General features: G+C 40.3%; 1 protein-coding gene across 1 annotated transcript in view; it reads right to left on the bottom strand.

The window, feature by feature from the left end:
• The window catches only part of NPEPPS (aminopeptidase puromycin sensitive), a 96,235-nt gene extending 77,978 nt beyond the window's left edge, over window positions 1–18,257 (bottom strand). The window contains exons 1-2 of the mRNA XM_059997559.1: window positions 17,876–18,257; window positions 7,346–7,430 (exon numbers count right to left, since the gene is read on the bottom strand). Of these exons, the coding sequence (XP_059853542.1) occupies window positions 7,346–7,430; window positions 17,876–18,136 (346 nt within the window). The 5' untranslated portion in view covers window positions 18,137–18,257. The remainder of the gene's footprint in view (window positions 1–7,345; window positions 7,431–17,875) is intronic.
• Window positions 18,258–22,252: the final 3,995 nt, after the last annotated feature.

The raw sequence follows: 22,252 nt of genomic DNA, 5'->3' as shown, positions 1-22,252 counted from the left end.
CTCCTGTTACGAATAAGCGATTAAAGCAAGGTTTCAGGATACAAAGTTCAAAGTTGCAGGATACAAGGTTAACACATTAAAGTCAATTGCTTTCCCATATACCAGCAATGAATAAGTGGTATCTGAAAATTTTTTTTAATTATATTTTAGGGACTTCCTTGGTGGCGCAGTGGTTAAGAATCCACCTGCCAATGCAGGGGACACAGGTTCGAGCCCTGGTCCGGGAAGATCCCACATGCCGCGGAGCAACTAAGCCCATGTGCCACAACTACTGAGCCTGCGCTCTAGAGCCGGCGAGCCACAACAACTGAAGCCCGCACGCCTAGAGCCCGTGCTCCGCAACAAGAGAAGCCACCACAGTGAGAAGCCCACGCATCGCAAAGAAGAGTAGCCCCCACCTGCCACAACTAGAGAAAGCCCACACGCAGCAGCAAAGATCCAACACAGCCAAAAATAAATAAACAACTTAAAAAAAATTATCATTTACATTATCACCCCCCAAAATGAAATGCTTAGGTATAACTCTAACAAAATATGTACAAGATTCATATCTGATGAAAGATACCAAAGAAGTAAATGAATAAAAAGATATTTCATGTTCATGGATAAGAAGACTCAATACTGTCAAGATATTTCTTGTTCCCAACCTGATCTACAGACTCAATACCAATCCCAATCAAAATCCCAGAAAGTTATTTTGTGGATATTTTTAAATTGACTCTAAAGTTTATATGGAGAGGCAAACAATCCAGAATGCCCAACTCAATACTGAAGGAGACAAAGTCAGAGGACACTACCCAATATCAAGACTTATTATAAAGCTACAGTAATCAAGATGATGTGGTACTGGAGAAACAAGAGAAAAATAGATCAATGGAACAAAACAGACAGCCTAGAAATAGACCCACATAGATATAGTCAACTGATCTTGACAAAGGAGCAAAAGCAATACAATGGACCTATCTTTTCAACAAATGGTGCTGGAAACTGGACATCCACATGCAAAAAAAAGAAAAAAAAATCAATCTAGACAGACCTTACCCTTTTTATAAAAATTAACTCAAAATGGATTATAGACCTAAATGTAAAATGCAAAACCATAAAACTCCTGGAAGATAACATAGGAGAAAATCTAATTGACCTTAGGTATGGTGATGACTTTTCACATACAACACCACCAAAGACACAATCCATGAAAGAAATAAATGACAACCCGGACCTCATTAAAATTAAGAACTTCCGCTCTGAGAAGGACAACATTACAGAGAATAAGAATTCAAGCCACAGGGTAGGAGAAAATATTTGTGAAAGACACTCCTGATAAAGGACGGTTATCCAAAATGTACAAAGAATTCTTAAAACTCAACAATAAAAAAAAGAACAATCCAGCTAATATTGTGCAAAAGACCTAAACAGATATCTCACCAAAGAAGATATACAGATGGCAAGTAAGCATATGAAAAGATGATCAACATGAAGTCATTAGGGTCCTGCAAATTAAAATAATGGCATACCACTGCACACTTATAGAATAGCCAAAATCCAAGACACAACAACAAATGCTGGGGAGTATGTGGAGCAACAGGAACTCTCATTCATTGCTGATTGAAATCCAAAATGACAGTCACTTTGGAGGACAGTTTGGCAGTTTCTTACAAAACTAAACACACTCTTCTATCATAGGATCCAGGAATCATGCTCCTTGATATTTAGCCAAAGGAGTTCAAAGCTTATGTCCTCACAAAACCCTATACATGGATATTTACAGCACCTTTATTCATAACTGCCAAATCTTGGACACAACCAAGAGGACCTTCAGCAGGTGAATGGAAAAAAAAACTGACACATACAGACAAGGGAATATTATTCAGAGCTAAAAAGAAGTGAGCTACTGAGCAATGAAAAGACATGGAAGAAATGCATATTACTAAGTGAAAGAAGCCAATCTGAAAAGGCATGACTCCACCTAATTCTAGAAAAGACAAAACTATAGTAAAAAGATTAGTGATTGCCAAGGGGAGGGATGGGTAAATAGGCAGAGCACGGAAGATTTTTAGAGTACTGAAAAACTCTGTACAGGGCTTCCCTGGTGGCGCAGTGGTTGAGAGTCCGCCTGCCGATGCAGGGGACACGGGTTCGTGCCCCGGTCCGGGAAGATCCCACATGCTGCGGAGCAGCTAGGCCCGTGAGTCATGGCTGCTGAGCCTGCGTGTCCGGAGCCTGTGCTCCACAACGGGAGAGGCCACAACAGTGAGAGGCCCGCGTACCGCAAAAAAACAAAACAAAACAAAAAAACTCTGTACAAGACTATAATGGTAGATACATGTCATTATACATTTGTCAAAACCCATGGAATGTATCACAGCAAGAGTGAACTGTAAGGTAAACTATGGACTTTAGGTGATAATGAGGTTAATGTAGGCTCATTGACTGTAACAGATGTACTACTCTGGTTTGGGATGCTGATAGTGGGACAGGCTGTATGTGTGGGGACAGGGGCTATATGAGAAATCTCTGTACTTTCTACTCTATTTTGCACTGAACTTAAAACCCTAAAAAATAAAGATTTTAATTAAAAAAATAAAATCAACAAAATTTAATTCAGAAAGCAGGCAGCTCTGATAGTTACCAAAGAACTGGGAAAATATTTGGTTCCTCAATGTAGCCTGGACACTATGGTTAGCTTATGCATTAATTCATCTATTCTTCAGAACAGTAATAGCATATAACAGACTTTATTTTCAAAATTCCCAAAACTCGGGAGTTCCCTGGCAGTCCAGTGGTTAGGACTTGGGACTTTCACTACCATGGGCCTGGGCTCAATCCCTGGTCAGGGAAATAAGATCCCACAAGCCTCACGGTGTGGCCAAAAAAAAAAAAAAAAAAATCCCAGGGACTTCCCTGGCAGTCCAGTGGTTAAGACTCTGCCCTGCCAATGCAAGGGATGCAAGTTCGATCCCTGGTTGGGGAACTAAGATCCCACATGCTGCGCAGCATGGTCAAAAGATTTAAAAAATAAAGAAAAGAAGAACACCCCAGAGAATCTGGGAGTTCTAAGTAAAATAAATAAACAAACAAATAAATAAAATCCCCAAACTCAATACACCTGGGAATAGTAAATAAACGAGAGACAAAATAAAAACAAGTTCTCAAAAACAATGCCATTTTAGTGCTCGAAAAACTAAAAGCTACCTAAAAGAGCTATTATGCTAGATTCTGAATTTTTTTAAAGTACATACCACTGGAACTCATATAGCAAACTAAAACAATTTGCTTAACATATTTAATAGTGATATGGCATAATATACATAATTTATATCAGTTTCAATTAAGAACTTAGAAGAATCTCGTAAGGGTTTTTTCTCTTTTTTTTTTTTTAAAAAAACACTTTTTCTTTTTTTTTTCCTGGACGCGGGCCTGTCACTGTTGTGGCCTCTCCCGTTGCAGAGCACAGGCTCCGGACGCGCAGGCTCAGTGGCCATGGCTCACGGGCCCAGCTGCTCCACGGCATGTGGGATCTTCCCGGACCGGGGCACGAACCCGTGTCCCCTGCATCAGCAGGCGGACTCTCAACCACTGTGCCACCAGGGAAGCCCTGTTTTCCTTTTTCTTTCTTTATTTTTGGTTGCATTGGGTCTTCGCTGATGCACGGGCTTTCTCTAGTTGCTGAGAGTGGGGGCTACTTTTCGTTATGGTGCGTGGGCTTCTTACTGTGGTGGCTTCTCTTGTTGCAGAGCATGGGCTCTAGTCACGTGGGCTTCAGTAGTTGTGGCACGCAGGCTCAGTATTGTGGCTCACGGGCTCTAGAGCACAGGCTCAGTAGTTGTGGCACACGGGCTTAGTTGCTCTGTGGCATGTGGGATCTTCCTGGGCCAGGGCTCGAACCCGTGTCCCCTGCATTGGCAGGCAGATTCTTGACCACTGCGCCACCAGGGAAGTTTCTTTTTTTGGGGGGGGGGGGGCCGCACTGCGTGGCATGTGGGATCTTAGTTCCCCAACCAGGGATCTAACTATGTTCAAGTCTTATCTTCATGTCCAAGTGATAAGAATATGCATACACACCACAGTTCTCTGGAATCCCTCTTTAGAGGTTGCAAAATCAACAGAACTCAATATGGCCCACAAAAATGTTCTGTTTGGCCAGAAAAAGTTCTTTAAAATGTTAGTAGATTTACGTGAGACATGGACTCTTTGGTTCAGCCTCTGCCCCAACATTCTTATTTTCCTACATCCAGCCCAATTCATTCAAGGTTGTTATTTGCTTAACCCCACAGTAACTTTGGTTTTAGGCCACTACCCTATATTGTTATTTGTGTAACTAAAGTTATACTCAGACTTCTTTGAAAATTTCCTTATGAAATACGATATATTTCAATACATTTGTATTAGAAAGGACTATATTCCCTTCTCTTTCAATCCTCCTGACTTTGAGGGCTAGCACTTAATTAGTCACATATGTATTTTCAGAACAATGCCATGAACAATTCTATTGCAAAGAGAAGATGGTTTATTAATGTTTTTACTAATCCACACATAACTGTATGACAGAATATAGATTACTAACAGTTGGATAAAAGCTTATGATCAAGTGTGAGGAACGTTTCCTATTTTTGAAGTGAATAGTTTTGCTCAAAATTAATATTTGGCAGTATTTCTAAGCTGTTTGTTTTATCCTTCCATTAAACACACACGCACATATGCGTAACACTGAAATATACAATCCTACTTTAAGAATAAATGTGTTAAAATTTACATGCCTTCTATGGATAAACCAAAGTGATGCTGGTGGATCTGAAACTATATATTAGAACTCTGCATGAAATATGATGTAACCAATGGAAAAACTTTTTCTTACACAGCTAATTCTGCAAACACATACCTGACAGAGTATACTAAGGCAAAAGTTGGTACAAAACTTTCAAGTGATCATTCTCTATGTGGTTATGCCCAAGCCATCAACTATTAATGATAAATTAAAAGACTCTTTACCTGTCAGGACCTGAGTTCAGGCACTCAAAAGTTTCGTATTTCTCTTGCAGAAGCTGATGACAATACTAATCCCTGCACTGTGTAGGGAGGTGCATTCCTTGCACTGGCTTAAGTGCTAATGATTTCACCAACCCTTGAAGTGCAGAACAGTAAAAAAACAGTTTTCAGCCGTTTTTCTTACTGATTTCTCATTTTAAAAAATATTACAAAGATTTCAAATAGGTTTTAAAATAAATTATTTCTGTTTAAAAGGCAGTGCTTTAGTTTAAAAAAGACACACGCCAATAGATCTTTCTGGGTTACTGCACATATCACAAGATGGCCTTTTTCATCAATGAGAAACTTACACAAAGAAGCAACAACTTCACGCCTTCAAATCATTTTCTGATTTTACCTGAAAGCACCAAGATTTTGGCTACAGATATGTAAAACAGTCTTCCAGAAGGCAATCATAAATAGGTACTAGATGAGATTAGCTGGGTTAAAAAATGGTATCTCTCCTATTAACCCATTTATCACCCTGTCACCAGCATACAGCCCTAGAAGGAGCTGACAGTCAAGTTCACAACTATTAGTTTCTAAAGAAACAATATTATACTCTCCAAATAAGATAAAAATCAAGAAATGCTTCTCTATCTAAGGGCAAAATTAAGCTATGTATATACCTGGAAGGCCAAATCTATCTGTTCTGACTCCTTAAAACACGAAATTAATACAACTCCCCATTCTTTTATACTCTAAAATTAAACGGGTTTACACGACTCCAGGTATTTCCTACTGCTATAGGAGAACAAATTGAGAAATGTACCTTAGCTAGTTCTGAAGAAAATATTTTATGTATGTAAAAAAATTTAATGTTTTATATGAATCACTCTCCAAATCCTCTCTACTGTATGAATTTTCATTGAGAATACTAACGCTGCTTCCTTAAGATTCAGATCATTATGAGCTTGGCACCATTCAGTTATGCATATTCAAACATTTAAATTCTCTGAATTCTTTCCTGGCACTTCAGTAGAGGAGGATAAAAAAACAAACCTGAGCTGAAACCATGCCAGCTGGAGGGTACACACTTATTTTACTAGTTCTACCTATCTAAACTTGACAACATTTTAAAACCCTATATTGAATTTAAATGTTCTCTATCTACAACAAAGAAAGCTTGCCTTGATATGCCTAGCTAAGGTGCTCCCATTTTTCTTCAGCTAAAGAAATTAAACAGTCTCTCTTTCATTTACCAAACAATTTTTTTAAAGTTGGCACTCAATCAAAGTCCATTTGAAGGATCTGTTCCTCTAACTTAAAATGGCAGCAGCTGATCTCAATTACAATCAACTGAACATAAGTACTTCTTGGCAATAATACGCTCAACTGCTACTTGCATTTTTTAATCTTTCTATGGACAAGATATTTTAAGAAAAATCCACAAAATAAATATAGCCAGGCCTTAAAATGTTACTTGTATGCTTATTTTCAGTATAATGTAAAGAAGGGAAATAGCAATACAAAATGTAAATTAAAAGGTCAAATTTCTAACTTAATTTATATCAAATAAGAAGACTTTCTAAGAGGAAAAGTCTGAGTAGTAGAGGCTAACCAATAAGCCATTTTAACAAGGAATGTGAAGAAGTCAAGAGTAAAAAGTAATTCAGATCCAATATTAATACACTTGTGAGTTTATACCAAACTTGATAACTTTTTAAAATGCAGTTTATGTGGGAATAAGAATTCAGGCCCAAACTGATTATTCAATTTAATTCTTACTGTAATTACAAGGTCCAAAATATTTCTTATTTTAAAGATGCTAATTGAGTTCCCTCACATTCTATACCATGTTTCTTTTAAACATATTCTTCCCCTGTAATTAACTCCATCATCTAGTTTCTAACCTTCACATTAGATCTCATAAAGCAAATATTTTTCTCCCAATTATGAGTAACACTATCTCAATTTTAATCTATTTTTCAAGAGAAAAAAAAAAACTTTAAGAAAACCGCATATGAACTAAGCCTGCCTGAGAAACTTTTCATGTCCAAAGTACTTAATTTTTAAATAACTCTTCAGCTTTACATGATTGATATTATATTTATTTTACACTCATGAAATGTGATCTGCCTAGGGTCACAAAATAAGTTAATGTTTGAAGCAGAATTTAAATTGTTACATTTCCTTTATCTTACATTACTCAAATATCTCCTATGAACATCTAAAGAATTTTCCTATTTCAAAAGTAACAAACATTAATATCTTAATTTGCAAGTGTATACATTATGTATACACACACACAAAAGCACATACAAGTACATATTATACATAAACACAGAGACAGCAAATTAAAAGGGAAAACAGCGCTTACCTTCATCTCCTTCTGGTACATATGAAGCTGTAATAATGTCAATATCAGCACAATTCATCACAATCTGATTGGTTGCCTGCCTCACCTAAGGAGAAAAAAAAAAAATCGGCAATGTCAGAGAGAGCCTAGGTTAATAATATGTACATCTTCATCTCAGCCTAAAATATGTCACAGGCAATTTTTAAAAACCCATACATCAGCGGTTCCCACCTTTTTAGCACCAGGGACCGGCTTCGTGGAAGACAATTTTTCTATGGATGGGGGGGGTGCGGGTTTCAGGCGGTAATGGGAGCGATGGGGAGCAGCAGATGAAGCTTCACTCCCTCATCTGCTGCTCACCTCCTGTTGTACAGCCTGGTTCCTAACAGGCCGGACTGGTACCAGTCCGAGGCCCGGGGGTTGGGGACCCTTGCCAAACACCACTTAAACCAATACTAAATATATATGCATCAATGGTATAAATTAATGACTAGTTCTGAATAGATATTATAATATCTGGATTATATTAAAAGCAATAATAAATACTTAGGTATTTCACAGAATTCAAAGATCTGACCAATGAGCTAAATAAAAGCCTTTTTTTTTTCTACTTAAACTTGATTTAAAACTTCTTTTTTTTTTTTTTTTTTTTTTTTTTTTTTTTTTTTTTGCTGTATGCAGGCCTCTCACTGTTGTGGCCTCTCCCGCTGCAGAGCACAGGCTCCGGACGCGCAGGCTCAGAGGCCATGGCTCACGGGCCCAGCCACTCCGCGGCATGTGGGATCTTCCCGGACCGGGGCCCGAACCCGTGTCCCCTGCATCGGCAGGCGGACTCTCAACCACTGCGCCACCAGGGAAGCCCTAAAACAACTTCTTAATTAAACTTTTTAATTTCAAAAAAATTTTAATTAGGAAACATTTCTTATATGTTGCAATTAATCATGTATTTCAACCTGCACATAAAAACCATCATGAGGGTCCCCTCTTTTTGTAAGGATAGAGGAAGAAATCTGGTATCATAAACTATGTCAGAACTTCATAAAACACTCTCTAAATTTTTTCTTTTCCTGAAGAAACATTTTGAATATAACAGACACTAATGACTCACCATCAAGATTAAATAAACTTTTAAGACTTTGTCTTACTTGATTTAGATCCAAAAAATAAAATACAGATATAATGAAAGCCCATTCCTCTCTTCCTCATTCCCTAGAGATAACCACTATCCTAAGGCTAATGTATATCTCTCTCATATATGTTTAGTACTTTTGTTACATATATAAAGATCAGCAAAGAATGTTTTTAATCTTACACAAATGGTATCAAAAGTGTGTATAACCTTTTGCAACCTGTTTTTTTAATTTAACATTGTTTCTGAGATAGGTAAATGCTGATAGATGTAAACCTAACTCATTAATTTTACTTCTGCATAGTAGTATTCCATTCTATAAATAAACCGCAGTTATTTATCCATTTCCTTCCTGAAGGAAGTTAGGTTATTTCCACTTTTTTGTTATGTAAAAGAGTACTATAATAAACATCTTGGCCCATGTCTTCTTGTGCACCCATTTTCTTTACCAAGAATTGCTAAAATTATCCTCCAGAGTAGTTTCAATGCACGCTCCGATAAGCAAAGAATAAAGAAATCCCAGTTTCAGCAACCTCCAAAAAACTTAATTTTTCGACAGTCTGGTGGGTATTAAATGGTATACCAGGGACTTCCGTGGTGGCGCCGTGGTTAAGAATCCGCCTGCCAATGCAGGGGACACAGGTTCGACCCCTGGTCCAGGAAGATCCCACATGCCATGGAGCAACTAGGCCCATGTGCCACAACTACTGAAGCCCGAGCGCCCTAGAGCTGTGATCTGCAACAAGAGAAGCCACCACAATGAGAAGCCTGCACACAGCAAGGAAGAGTAGCCCCCACAACTAGAGAAAGCCTGTGCACGGCAACAAAGACCCAATGCAGCCAAAAATAAATAATAAATAAGTAAATTTATTTTAAAAAATGGTATTCCATTATTGTTTTAATTAGAATTTCTCTGATTACTAGTAATATGAGTTACCTCTTTTCTTTCTCTTTCTCCTTTCTGTTTCTCTTCCTCTGCCTCCCCCACCCCTGCTTCCCTCCCTCCCTCTCTCTTTCTTTCTTTTTTGACCCTTAAGTTTTTCCTCTCCTACTTGCTCATTCATAACCCTTGCTCATTTTCCATTTGGTTGGAACCTTGCCTTTCTATAACTGTTGCATTACACAAAATCTCAAATTCATTTTCAGACATTTTAATGGTCTAAATCTAAAATAACAAAAATACAGATGTCCTAAATCACATATGCCTACAGAGGCCAATGAAACAGATGAGTACAGTAGGCCAGGTGAAGGCTATGCATAAAGGAAAGCTATGTGTAAAGGAAGGGGGAAGTAGACATTTCTTGGAGCTAACCAATTATTGCTATATACAATAAAAAACAGACTCAGTGTTGACAGATCTTCCAATTTAAAAAAGCCACAAATTCAGATTTCATGTGCAATCTCCCAATTTCTAATTGATGACAACTAATTCAAAATTTTCTAAAACACTGTATAGACCAAACAAAACCCAACAGTGCCTTGAGTGTCACTGAACGGACCACAGAACTAGGTAAGGACACAGAGTAATATAAAATCTGTATGAAAAAGCTATACCTAAGAGTAATTATTTTATTAATAACCAATACATAAACATGATTAATATTAAACTAAAATTACCTGACCTAAATTACAGATAGTATGTTATTAAGCCTGTAACAGACTGTCAAAATCTCTAACACATAAAGTGAAACTATTTTGGCTCATTTTAAAAAAAAAAATTCTTCTCATATATCTTCCTGTTTCTAAACAAAAATGCCATTTAGTGAACAGTTTTTTGGGTTTTTGTTTTTTGGGGTTTTTTTTGTAAGTGATAATATTCCTTCACACTGTTTACTTCACCAGAACATACCTAAACAGCACTAAAACTTTTACATCTCAACTGGCTGTTTATAGCACTATGTTTGAACAAAAAGAAAAGAACAACTCTTTGCCTATTCACAAACTGACTTTAAAAAAAATTTTCAGAAACACAAAAATGAAGCACTGGGGTGTGCTCCAAAGGGTAAAATGAATAAAAACCTTCCAGAGTTTGACGTTTATGCCAACAAAATCATTAACAGTGGCTTAGTTACATGTTTGTTGTTTTGTTTTGGTTTTTTTAATATTTATTTATTTATTTGGCTGCGCCAGGTCTTAGTTCTGGCACACGGGATCTAGTTCCCTGACCAGTGATCGAACCCAGGACCCCTGCATTGGGAGCACGGAGTCTTAACCACTGGACCACCAGGGAAGTCCCTAGTTACATGTCTTAATCTTTACCTAGGCAATCCTATTTTCATCCACCAACATCTACAATGAATTTAATGGTAGCCAAGCAGTTAATCTACCATGTCAAGATACCTGTACTGGGGTTCCCTGGTGGTGCAGTGGTTGAGAGTCCGCCTGCCGATGCAGGGAACGTGGGTTCGTGCCCCGGTTCGGGAAGATCCCACATGCCGCGGAGCGGCTAGGCCCGTGAGCCATGGCCGCTGAGCCTGCGCGTCCGGAGCCTGTGCTCCGCAACGGGAGAGGCCACAACAGTGAGAGGCCCGCATACCGCAAAAAAAAAAAAAAAAAAAAAAAGATACCTGTACTACACTACATATGCCAAATGACATTTATCTCACTACTATTGTACCATTTTGAGGGAAAGTGTTCGTTAACTTTGGAAAGGTACAGGGCACAACATCTAGTTACAAGTACATTCCAATTCTTCCTGGGTTTAGGGAAAACCCACCTGTTTATACGAATGAATTAAGCTGCTTGTTGAACAGCAATTCTTTTTTTGTGTGTGTGGTACGTGGGCCTCTCAGTGTTGTGGCCTCTCCCGTTGTGGAGTACAGGCTCTGGACGCGCAGGCTCAGCGGCCATGACTCACAGGCCTAGCCACTCTGCAGCATGTGGGATCTTCCCGGACCGGGGCACGAACCCGTGTCCCCTGCATCGGCAGGCGGACTCTCAACCACTGCGCCACCAAGGAAACCCAATTAATTCTTTTTTTCAGGGTATTGCCATTTCTGGAAGGGTGGAAGGGGAGAACTAAAGGAACAAAAATACTTATCTTAATAATAGAACTCCACTCAAACTTTAAAGAACAGACAGTATATTCTGTCTCATATTAGAGATTTTTTTTTTTTTGGCTGCACCTCGCGGCATGCAGAACTTCCCCGACAAGGGATCAAACCTGTGCCCCCTGCAGTGGAAGCGTAGAGTCTTAACCACTGGACCACCAGGGAAGCCCCTAGAGATGCATTTTAAACAACAGGATAATCCATAGAAAGGGCTTTTACCACTTAGTGCCTGATACATAGTAATCACTTAACAGATGACATTATTAAGACACATGCACAGAGGGCTTTTCTGGTGGCACAGCGGTTAAGAATCCACCTGCCAAAGCAGGGGACACGGGTTCGATCACTGGTCCAGGAAGATCCCACATGCCGCGGAGCAACTAAGCCTGTGCGCCACAACTACTGAGCCTGCACTCTAGAGCCACAAGCCACAACTACTGAGCCCACACGCCACAACTACTGAAGTCCACGTGCCTAGAGCCCATGCTCCTCAACAAGAGAAGCCACCTAAATGAGAAGCCTGCACACCTCAACGAAGAGTAGCCCCCCACTGGAGGCAACTAGAGAAAGCCGGCGCAGAGCCACGAAGACCCAACACAGCCAAAAATAAATAAATAAATTTAAAAAAAAAAAAAAAACGTGCACAGAGACCAAGACTAAATGTGCACCTAACAGTCTATAAAGTACCTAATCAAAATGCTATAAATTTAAGAACTATGTGCTGTATTATACAGCACATATTACATCTTATATTGGATATTAGCATACTCTATGTACCAACCAAGGAATGTAATTTAAAATATCCGTGTGGACTTAAGCGTATGCTTAAGTACTCAACCACCACACTGATCTTTTTGATGCTTTCCCAACAAGAGCACTGACTAATGATTCAATATTATTTCTCACACACTAACATCATCATGTTATTGAATACTACCTGTATGTTCCACTGTCAAAAATACAGGTAATAATGTAAGTCAACTATAATTTAAAAAAAAACAGGTAATAAATCAAAGGAATTTCAGCATTATCATCTTCACTAGACTTCCCTGGTGGCGCAGTGGTTAAGAATCCGCCTGCCAATGCAGAGGACACAGGTTCGAGCCCTGGTCCAGGAAGATCCCACATGCCGCGGAGCAACTAAGCCTGTGTGCCACAACTACTGAGCCTGTGCTCTGGAGCCCGCAAGCCACAACTATTGAGCCCACATGCCGCAACTACTGAAGCCCATGCACCTAGAGCCCATGCTCTGCAACAAGAGAAGCCACTGCAATGAGAAGCCCGCGCACCGCCACGAAGAGTAGCCCCCACTCACCACAACTAGAGAAAGCCCACGCGCAGCAACGAAGACCCAACACAGCCAAAAATAAAATATAAATAAATAAATAAATTTATTTTAAAAATCCTTTTAAAAAAAAATCTTCACTTTCCAAACTTAAAATAGAAGCAGAATGTTAAAACTGGCATATAAATTGTGTTGATAACAAGCTTATTTTCAACTTTTCCATTTGGTGCTATTAATGAATGGAACGTTAGCATATCCTTTCTTTGATTCAAACCCAGGGTTAGTTAAGTCTTCTTGGAGTCCCATACAGACTGTACTTCAACTGAACCAAATGTTAAGTAATGGTTCTACTGAAGAGACAGCTTGACCATTGGTAACAATTTTACAATGGAAGTTTCCTAAGAGCTAGGAAAGCAGCAATCTGAGACAATTTTTTTCCTGAATAAGTCTTTACTACAATCACTCAGGAATACACATTACATGTACTAGAAAGACTCAAAAGGGTTTTTTTCTGATTGCTAAAATCCTGCGATTTTAGTAAAAGGAAATCTCCAGTGTGATAATTCTAAATACCAGTCAGTCTGAAGCCTGAGTCACTTTGCCTAAAAAGTGATTTCATCATTAAAATTTTGTAATAATCATTGCCTTTGTGGAATAGGGCTATAATTTCTAAAGACAATAAGGAGCAAATAATTAGTAAACACAAATTGAGCTGAGTTTTCTAACAAAAGAGACATTAAAAAGGGCAAGCTGCAGAAAGTCAAACATAACACATAAACACATGAACATACAGAACATTACTATTTATTGTTTGTAGCTACTTTTGTACACCCTAAAACTTTAAAACTATACATAGGAATAATACCTACCAAAAAAGAGAATTTACCTCTCAGGGTGAGGGCGAGAAGAGATGGAAATGAACTTTAGTGGTTTCTGTGACATTTTATTTTCCAAAAAACATCATGTACACGCTAAAACAAATGGGGCAAAACATTAATATCTGCTAAATCTGGGTGGTGGTTACTTTCTCTGTATTTAAAATGTTTCCTAATTTAAAATAAAATTTTAAAGTGATTACATGTGGCCAAATAAACTGAGAGCTACATACTTGTATGGTGTTCAAAATGCAATCTCCAAGATCTAGACAACTAATCTCAATTAACAACAAAACAGCTATCTGAAGACTCAGTCCTTTGCCACAGACTCAAATACAGATTAGAATAAGATTTACTTTACAATAAGAACAGGCTCATTTATGTAGCAAAGTTCAGAGAAGTTTCATAGATAATTTACTACTCAAGACTGCATTTATCCAGGTTGTATTGTTGTATTGGACAATATCAATTATCAAGAACCAGGAAGTTTAAAAAAAAAAAAAAAAAGCCTTTATGGAAGCCAAAATAGATGATTCAAAGTCCATACAATAAAGCTCATACCCTACACTCAGAAGAGAATCCATCAAACCCTCACTTAGAAAAAAATTTTAAGCTCAAACAAGCTTGTTTATTTGGTTACTTAGACCTCTTCAGATCAAGTTCAGTAAAATAGAAGAGGGAAGAAATTGCACAATAGGGAGCAACAAGGCACAACAAGCAGCAAGTAATAACCTGAGAGTAAGGAAAACAAACTTTAAAGAAAAGATATGAAACTAATAAATTATAGTACACAGTTTTGGTAATTACACAGTTTTGGGTAATCTATGGATATAAGTATCAATGACATGTTAGAATGCTGTCCAGTATTTAGAAAAAGAAGAAAAGAAAGAAACCTAGATTATGAGGAATTATGGAGCTTAAAAAGATAAACATTTCCATCAAAATATTTACATATTTTTTAAAGTCTGAGTGCCTCAAAGGGTAAGCTTCATTTATCTGGAAAATTCACTGCAAAATTCAATGCCAGATGATACTGGACTTACCATACAAAAGTTTCTTATACCCAGGTGTTTCCTCATTGATACATTTCAAGAAACAGAATAGAAAATCTGAACAAATTCAATTCCTTATGACCAATCTTTCAAATTTAATTTAAGACCATTTAGTGATCTAGCACAATGCTGTACAAATTAATTAACTTTATCTGTTTTAAGTAATAAAAAACTACTAAAATGACTGCATAGAATATCTGCAAAATTTGGGCAGAAAATTCCATAACACAGGGTGACAATAACATCCATTTAGGCGCCAAGTTGTAGTCTGCCAAACAATCTACTGTATCTGAAACTCTCCTCTACGTGCCAATTTAGTCATCACCATCATGAATATTTTGTTGGCGGAGGCCAGGGATTGTTTAGTATATCCTGACTTCTGGCATTGAAGGATAAAGTTAATTTCTCTGGCACAGGTGAAATATTTCCATAAGAGAATTACTGTATAAACCACTATACACTCATAACCAGGAACTGTAGCCACTCACATAAACTTGTAATCTATTTTTAAATTAATTATCCACAAAGCAAGAGAGTCAGAATTTTAAATAGCTACGAAGTCTGTTCCTCTCAAATATCCTAATGTAAAAGGAGAGGAAAGGGAATGTCCCATTTTTCTAGGCCCATGATAACACATTTTCAAAACCTGCTGAATTAGACCACACTCACTTACGTAAAAGACAACTACTTTTAAATCACTGCACACTGACTAATTTTCATCTTCCCCAGAAGTCCACACCCCAGACCAGGTTAAAAATCCACTAAGTTTCTAATATGTAACCTGTACAAATACTCTGAGCTTATCATAAAATTTTGCAACTAAAGCAACCAAGCAACTTGCATACTTTGTGCAATGTAATTCCAAACTGTTAGGGAACTGACACAATACCAATTATCAATCTAGGCTTCTAGAGATATAATTTTGTCCACATTTTATATTTCCACAATCAGATACCACCTAATGCCACAAGTTAAACTTATTGCTCCAATCTATGGATTTCAAAAACATCAATATATGCTTTTTACTACTAATATTAACTTTTTACTAATGTTAACTCCTCTTTACACTTCCAAAGGTGGCAAAGCATACAATTAAAAAGTCCAATCATCCTTTATTAAAACCTGTTAGAATTCTCTATCATGCCATCTTTCATTTGTGTTGCCACCTTGCCTGAAAAAAATTTTCTGAAAAGCTTTGAAAACTTAATGTTACAAAAAAAAAAAAAAAAGATTCATTTATTTCCTTGTATCAAATTAATGAGTCCCTGCTAATACCTAGTACATTACCACACGCTCCTTCATTGGCCCAAACCAGTCCACCAACTATTTCTCATTTCTTTCCAAAAGCAAGTAGAAAAGGGGTAAGGACAAGCATGTCACTGCTTGTTGTTATACCCTAACACAAACAAAACTATCATTTCCCAATAAAATAATCATTTGAAAATCTTTATTATTGATAATATTTTTTCTGAAACTTTTCCCTAAATATGTATACCTCTCAAAATTATGAATGCATTATGGGGTACACCAACTATTGGGGTAAAGAAACAAATGATTTTTTTTTTAATGTTAGTCTTTGCACATAATGCAAACTCATTCATTGCTAGGTCCTTCTTCCCACAGGTCTGCCAAGTCACAAGACACACTACTGTTTACAATCCCTCCCATCTGCCCACAGCCAATATATATCAAACACTCTAGTCACTTGGCTTAAATAAACAGTCTCTCCCAAATAACCCTCTCAAATCCTAATTTAGACCCAAGATGCACTCATTCTGATTCATATTCTTAATGGAAAATTTTTAAATCACCTGACTTTCACAGGGGTAAGTTTTGCCTTTTGATGCAGCCAGACAACAGAGCCCTCATGCTTTCGTACAAGCACTCCAAATCTGACAGTATACTTTTAAATTCTACACTTTTAGACATATTTTCAGTCTGAGTACTCCGCTTTCAAAAACAACTGCCAACTTTCAATTCATTCGAACGCTACCCTAGTCTACATTTCTTTCATTTCGCTGCTACATACACCCTAATCTTTAAGGTTGAGGCCTACTGATTTTTTCCCCCTGACTGCAGGAGGAAAAGAAATGAAACAAAATGTATTTACCATCATTCTTTTTAAAGGTAACTACTAAACAGTTCCCATTTTTCATTACAGACTTCACATAATACATCATATAACATGGTATCACAAATGTCTATTGTTCTAGATCTTTGTAGGGCATCAATACTAATGATCTCCAAAATCAAACAATACTTTAGATAATCTGCGGGGGGAGGGGCGGGGGGAGCATGATTCACCAAAAACTGCAATGAAGACTAATGGAATATTTTCACCGGTGGTATGCTAAAACCAATAGCTTCTTTCAGAGGAGGGTACTGCTAAGCAACCATCGCTGTACCAATAAATCCACCTGCTTTAAAGGCTGCAAAGCTAAGAAGATGGAAGGAAAAGCGGAGATGGGGGTCCTCCTTCAGCTTCTTTAGAGGTTAGGAGAGAACAAAGTCAATGCTGCACTGTCACTTGAGGGAAAGAAGGGGGAGGGGGCGGATCATCTTAGAAACCCAGCCCCTGGGCCGGAGCAGGCGGGGAGAACTCAGCAAGGCTGCCCGGGATTAACATTCTCCTTCTCACCCTCTTCCCCCTTCTAGAATCTCCCCTCCTGGCTAACGCGCGGCAGCCGGAGTCCCAGATGACTGCCCCTTCCAATGTGTCCTCCATGGGGCGTAGGGAGAACGAGAGAAAAGAACTGAGTCAGGAGGCTACGCATGGACTCCGATGACCCCTCTGGCCTCCCCAACACCCTCCAGCCTCTCCCAGACCAAGCCCAAGCCCGGAAGGGCCGGGGTTTGGGGGAGGCTCCACACAGGTGTGCTGGCCCCGAGGGGCACACGGGCCGGGCCGGCCGGTTCCCGCGGCGCTCCCTGCAGCACGGCCCGGGCCCCAGGCCGGCAGGGCAGAGCACAGCCGCCGGGCGCCCCGCGGCCGCCCCAGAGGGGCGCGCCCGTCCCCGAGCCGGCCCCCCCCAGCCCCAGGTCCGCAGCGCCCAGGCCCGCGCGCCCGCTCGCCCGGCCGACCGGGCCCCCAGCCCAGCCCGTGGGCGCGGCCTAACTGCTTGCCCGGCAGCTCGCCCCCGGCACCCGAGGGTCGCCGTACCTGGGCGGAGGCCTCCAGCTTGCCCTCGAAGGTGAAGTCCAGCAAATCGGGCTTGAGGCAAAGGCTGTAATTGATGGGGCAGACGTCGGCAGGCAGCCGCTCGAAGGGCCTCTTCTCCGGCATCGCGGCGAGGCCCAGGCTGTGGAGGCGGCGGCGGCAGCGAGAGGAGCGGCTGAGAAGGAGAAGGAGGAGGGGAGGAGGCGGAGGGCCGAGGAAGAGCAGGCGGCGAGCGAGGGAGGGGGCGGCGGCTGCCAGCCACATCCACCGAGCGCCGGCGACCGCCTGAGGAGAGCGACCGGGGGAGCCTGGGGGCGGGGGAGAGACCCAGCCCGATCGCCAGGGGCCGGGAGGCAGGCAGTACGGACGCGCGGGCTGGCGGGCCGGCTGCCTACAGGGAAGGGGGCGGAGGGGAGGGAAGGGGAGGAGGGCCAGCAGGGAGGGAGGGAGAGAGGGAGGGAGGGAGGGAGGGAGGAGGCGGCGGCGGCGGCGGCAGCGACAGTTTTGCGTGCGCGGCCCCGCCGGACGGGCGCGCCTCCGCCGGTGTGCGCGCGCGCGCCGGGAAGGGGGCGGAGCGGCGAGGGCGCGGCCAGCTTGGCGGGATGTAGGGTCGCCGGCGAGCCCTGGGGGTGGGAGGCGGCTGCCGGCGCTGCACCTGTCTCCGCCGCTGCGGGGAGCAGGCCGCCTGCGAGCTGGAAGAAGCCCGGAAGGGTTTGAGAAGCACAGAAAAGGCGTGAGGGACACACACACATACACACACACACACACACACACACACACACTCTCTCTCTCTCTCTCTCTCTCTCTCTCTCTCTCTCTCTCTCTCTCTCTCTCTCTCAGTCTCTCTCTCACTCTGTCTCTCTGTCTCTGTCTCTCTCTCTCTCTCTTTCCCCCCACCCCGCCAACCCCCGGGCTGTCTTTGGAAATAGAAGCCTATGTAGTTGGTCAGTGCAGTCAGGGCAAAATGTTGAAATATCAATTAAGAGCAAAACCCCAAACTAGATTTTTACCTCCAGACCAGCAGAAAACCCTGATGGGAGGCTCTTTGGCCGTAATTATTTCTGTTATTTTAAGTAGTAACTTCAGGGGATGATATGAAAAATTTTGTCAGAAACCCTTTAATAATTCAGGTTACTTAAACCAATAAGATTTGGACCTTTGAGGGTGTGATTTCAGAAATTAGAAGATTTTTGTTTTCATGATTTAATGTTCAAAAGTAAGATGTGCTTCACCTTTTTTCTGTTTTCGTCTTTGTTTCTGCTTTTTTTAAAAAAATAGAAGACCTGGGTATTCCCTGCCGGTCCAGTGGTTAGGATTCTGTGCTCTCACTGCCAGGGCCTAGGTTAGATTCCTGGTTGGGGAACTAAGATCACGCAAGCCTCGTGGTGGGGCCAAAAATAATAATAATAATAAAATAAAAGAACTTTTACCAATTGTGGCCTCTTTAAAGGTAAATTAGCTGTGGCTCCCTCAGTTTTGTAGGTATCTCGCAAATTGAGGTATATATATTTTTAATATAAATATATATTAATTACATATAAATGTGTGTATATTTAAATATATGTTTTAAAGTGTCAAGGACAAGGAGATTTTGTCTATAATTCCCCATATTCCTTTATAGAACCTTCTCATGTAGAACCGCTTAATTTTTAAAACTCAGTGCTGAAAGTTGTACTGGACCACTATTGTTCAATAGAAATATAATGCAAGGGACTTCCCTGGTGGCGCAGTGGTTGGGAGTCCGCCTGCCAGTGCAGGGGACACGGGTTCGATCCCTGGTCTGGGAAGATCCCACATGCCGCAGAGCAACTAAGCCCGTGCACCACAACTACTGAGCCTGCGCTCTAGAGCCCGCCAGCCACAACTACTGAGCCCACCCACCTACAGCCCACGTTCCGCAACAAGAAAAGCCATGGCAGTGAGAAGCCCGCACACCCCAACTAAGAGTAGCCCCTGCTAGCCGCAACAAAGACCCAACACAGACAAAAATAAATAAATTTATTTTAAATATATATATATATAATGCAAGCCAGCTACGTAACTTTAAATTCAAAAAAAAAGAGAAAAAGGTGAAACTGATACATCTTATTTAACCCCATATATCCAAAATATTATCATTTCAACATGCAATGAACAAAAAAGTTTTAATGAGGGAGTTCCCTGGTGGCCTAGTGGTTAGGATTCTGGGCTTTCACTGCCACCGCCTGGATTCAATCCCAGGTGGGGGAACTGAGTTCCCGCAAGCTGGGTGGCCAAAAAAATAAATGTATATGATTTTTTTTTCCATAATAAGGCTTTGAAATCCAGTGTGTATTTACAGCACATCTCAATTTACAGCACATCTCAGTTTTGACTAGGCACATTTTGGGTTTTCAACAGCCCCATGTGATTAGTGACTATTATATTGATCAGCACAGTCTCGGACACTAGGCCTGCCCTCCTATCCTCTGAATCCTACATACCTTTTAGAACAGACTGAAAAGCTGCAATCATTTCAAAGTAAGATGTGAGATGGGGCCTTTTGTTACATGGATGCATTTCTATGCCCACTTTTTGGTCATAAAATAATAATATAATACTAATATATTAATAATGTAATTAATAATTGCATACTAATATATTGAGTGCTTACTGAACACTTTTCATGTATTAATTCATTTAATCCATTCAACAATTCTGTTAGGTGGACACCATTATCCCCATTTTACAGATGAGAAAACAGGCACATAGAGATTTAGTGACTTGCCCAAGGTCATATAGCTAATAAATGGCAGAGCTGGCATTAGGACCCAGCCATTTTTTTTCTCTCCTGGAAAATTTTGCAGCATCTCCCCTATTTTCTACTTCTCCAGTTTTGTTTTATTCTAATTCATCTGTACCTCAGCTTCTTAAAAAGTAATTTTTATTATGCAAGAACCTTTGAGGCTCCCTCTTTTCTGTTAAAGCAAATTTGATATATAACCATTTAAGGCTCTTCATGCACTGTCCTTACCATTTTCTCCGACTTGTTTCTCCTTACCCTTTAACGTAGCTTCTCCAGTCTTAGCAAGCTAAGCTGTTTACCACTTGGTCCTTAGAGCTTGCTCACTCTCTTCTCTACCATTGCTCATGCATTATTGCTAGGAAAGGCCTCCTCATCCTTCTTCGCAAACCCATGCCCCTCCCTTCCTTCAAAACTCACCTCTTCCAGAAAGTCCTCATTGACTAACTCCACCCAACTGTAACCCATTTCCCATCAGCTCTCAAGTACTGGCTTTTGCTGACTTATTTGGACTTGTTCTGTTTTTCTGTAATTGTATTTTTAATTTGTCTTATATGGATATCTTTTTAAGATGTACTACTAGCAAAAGCTTGACTTCTTATTCTTTTGTAACTGTCAGTACTGAGCCCTGCACAAAGTACATCTCAATTTTTATTGACCCAACTAACCAACTGACCAAGAGAGACTATTTTACCCAGTCTGTAGCCTTTCCTTTGTATACAAGCTGTGTGCTCCACAGAGAACCTATGTGAACCTAAGGCTAGAAGCAAGCTCTTTTATAAAATCACAGAAATGTTTTAAAAAACAAAACAAAAAACCTACCAGGGCCATAGACTTCATGGCGACAGTAATAAAGAGGAGACTCTTACTTGGCCACATCCCTAGTCCCATGACCCACGAGGTTCCAATGCAGCAAGTCAAGATTGAACCCAGGCCTACTTGGGATAGAGGAATGGAAGGTAGCATATAGTTCCCATTAAGAAGACTAAGGAGCTAACATATGCTCCAGGCAGTCTTCTCTGGCATAGTTTAAATGAAGTTTAAGGCTCTTGGAAATTAATTTCCCTCCAATAGGGCTTCAGAAAGAGTAGGGAAGTCAGCAATATCTCAAGGTCATTAGCAGTACTTCTAACAGATTTCTCGGCTTCTCTGTTTAACAAAGCCCTTGAAAATCTGCAAATGAAAAAAAACCTATGCAAGTTGTATCCTTCAATAAAAAGAAAGAAAAAAAACTAATCAAATTCATTTTGATCTTAGTCCCTTTTGTCTTTAGTTTTAAAGCACTAGTCTGAGAGTCTGAGGACATAGTCCCAATTTTTATATATGACCTAGAGCAAGTTTTATAATTTCCCTGCTTCAGTTTCCACATTTGTAAAGCAGATAAGTGCATAATACATACTCTTCTTAAAGAAAAGTATTATTATTTTACTTGTGGCTTGGGAATTTCCTTTAAAAAAAAGAAGTCTGTCATGTTCTTTTTTGTTTTTGCCGCGTTGGGTCTTCATTGCTGTGCGCAGGCTTTCTCTAGTTGTGGCGAGCGGGGGCTACTCTTCGTTGCGGCGTGCGGGCCTATTGCAGTGGCTTCTCTTGTTGCAGAGCACGGGCTCTAGGTGCATGGG

This window comes from Delphinus delphis, chromosome 19 (genome assembly GCF_949987515.2).
Source record: "Delphinus delphis chromosome 19, mDelDel1.2, whole genome shotgun sequence".
Lineage (NCBI taxonomy): Eukaryota > Metazoa > Chordata > Mammalia > Artiodactyla > Delphinidae > Delphinus > Delphinus delphis.
This window is presented reverse-complemented; position numbering and strand designations above follow the sequence as displayed.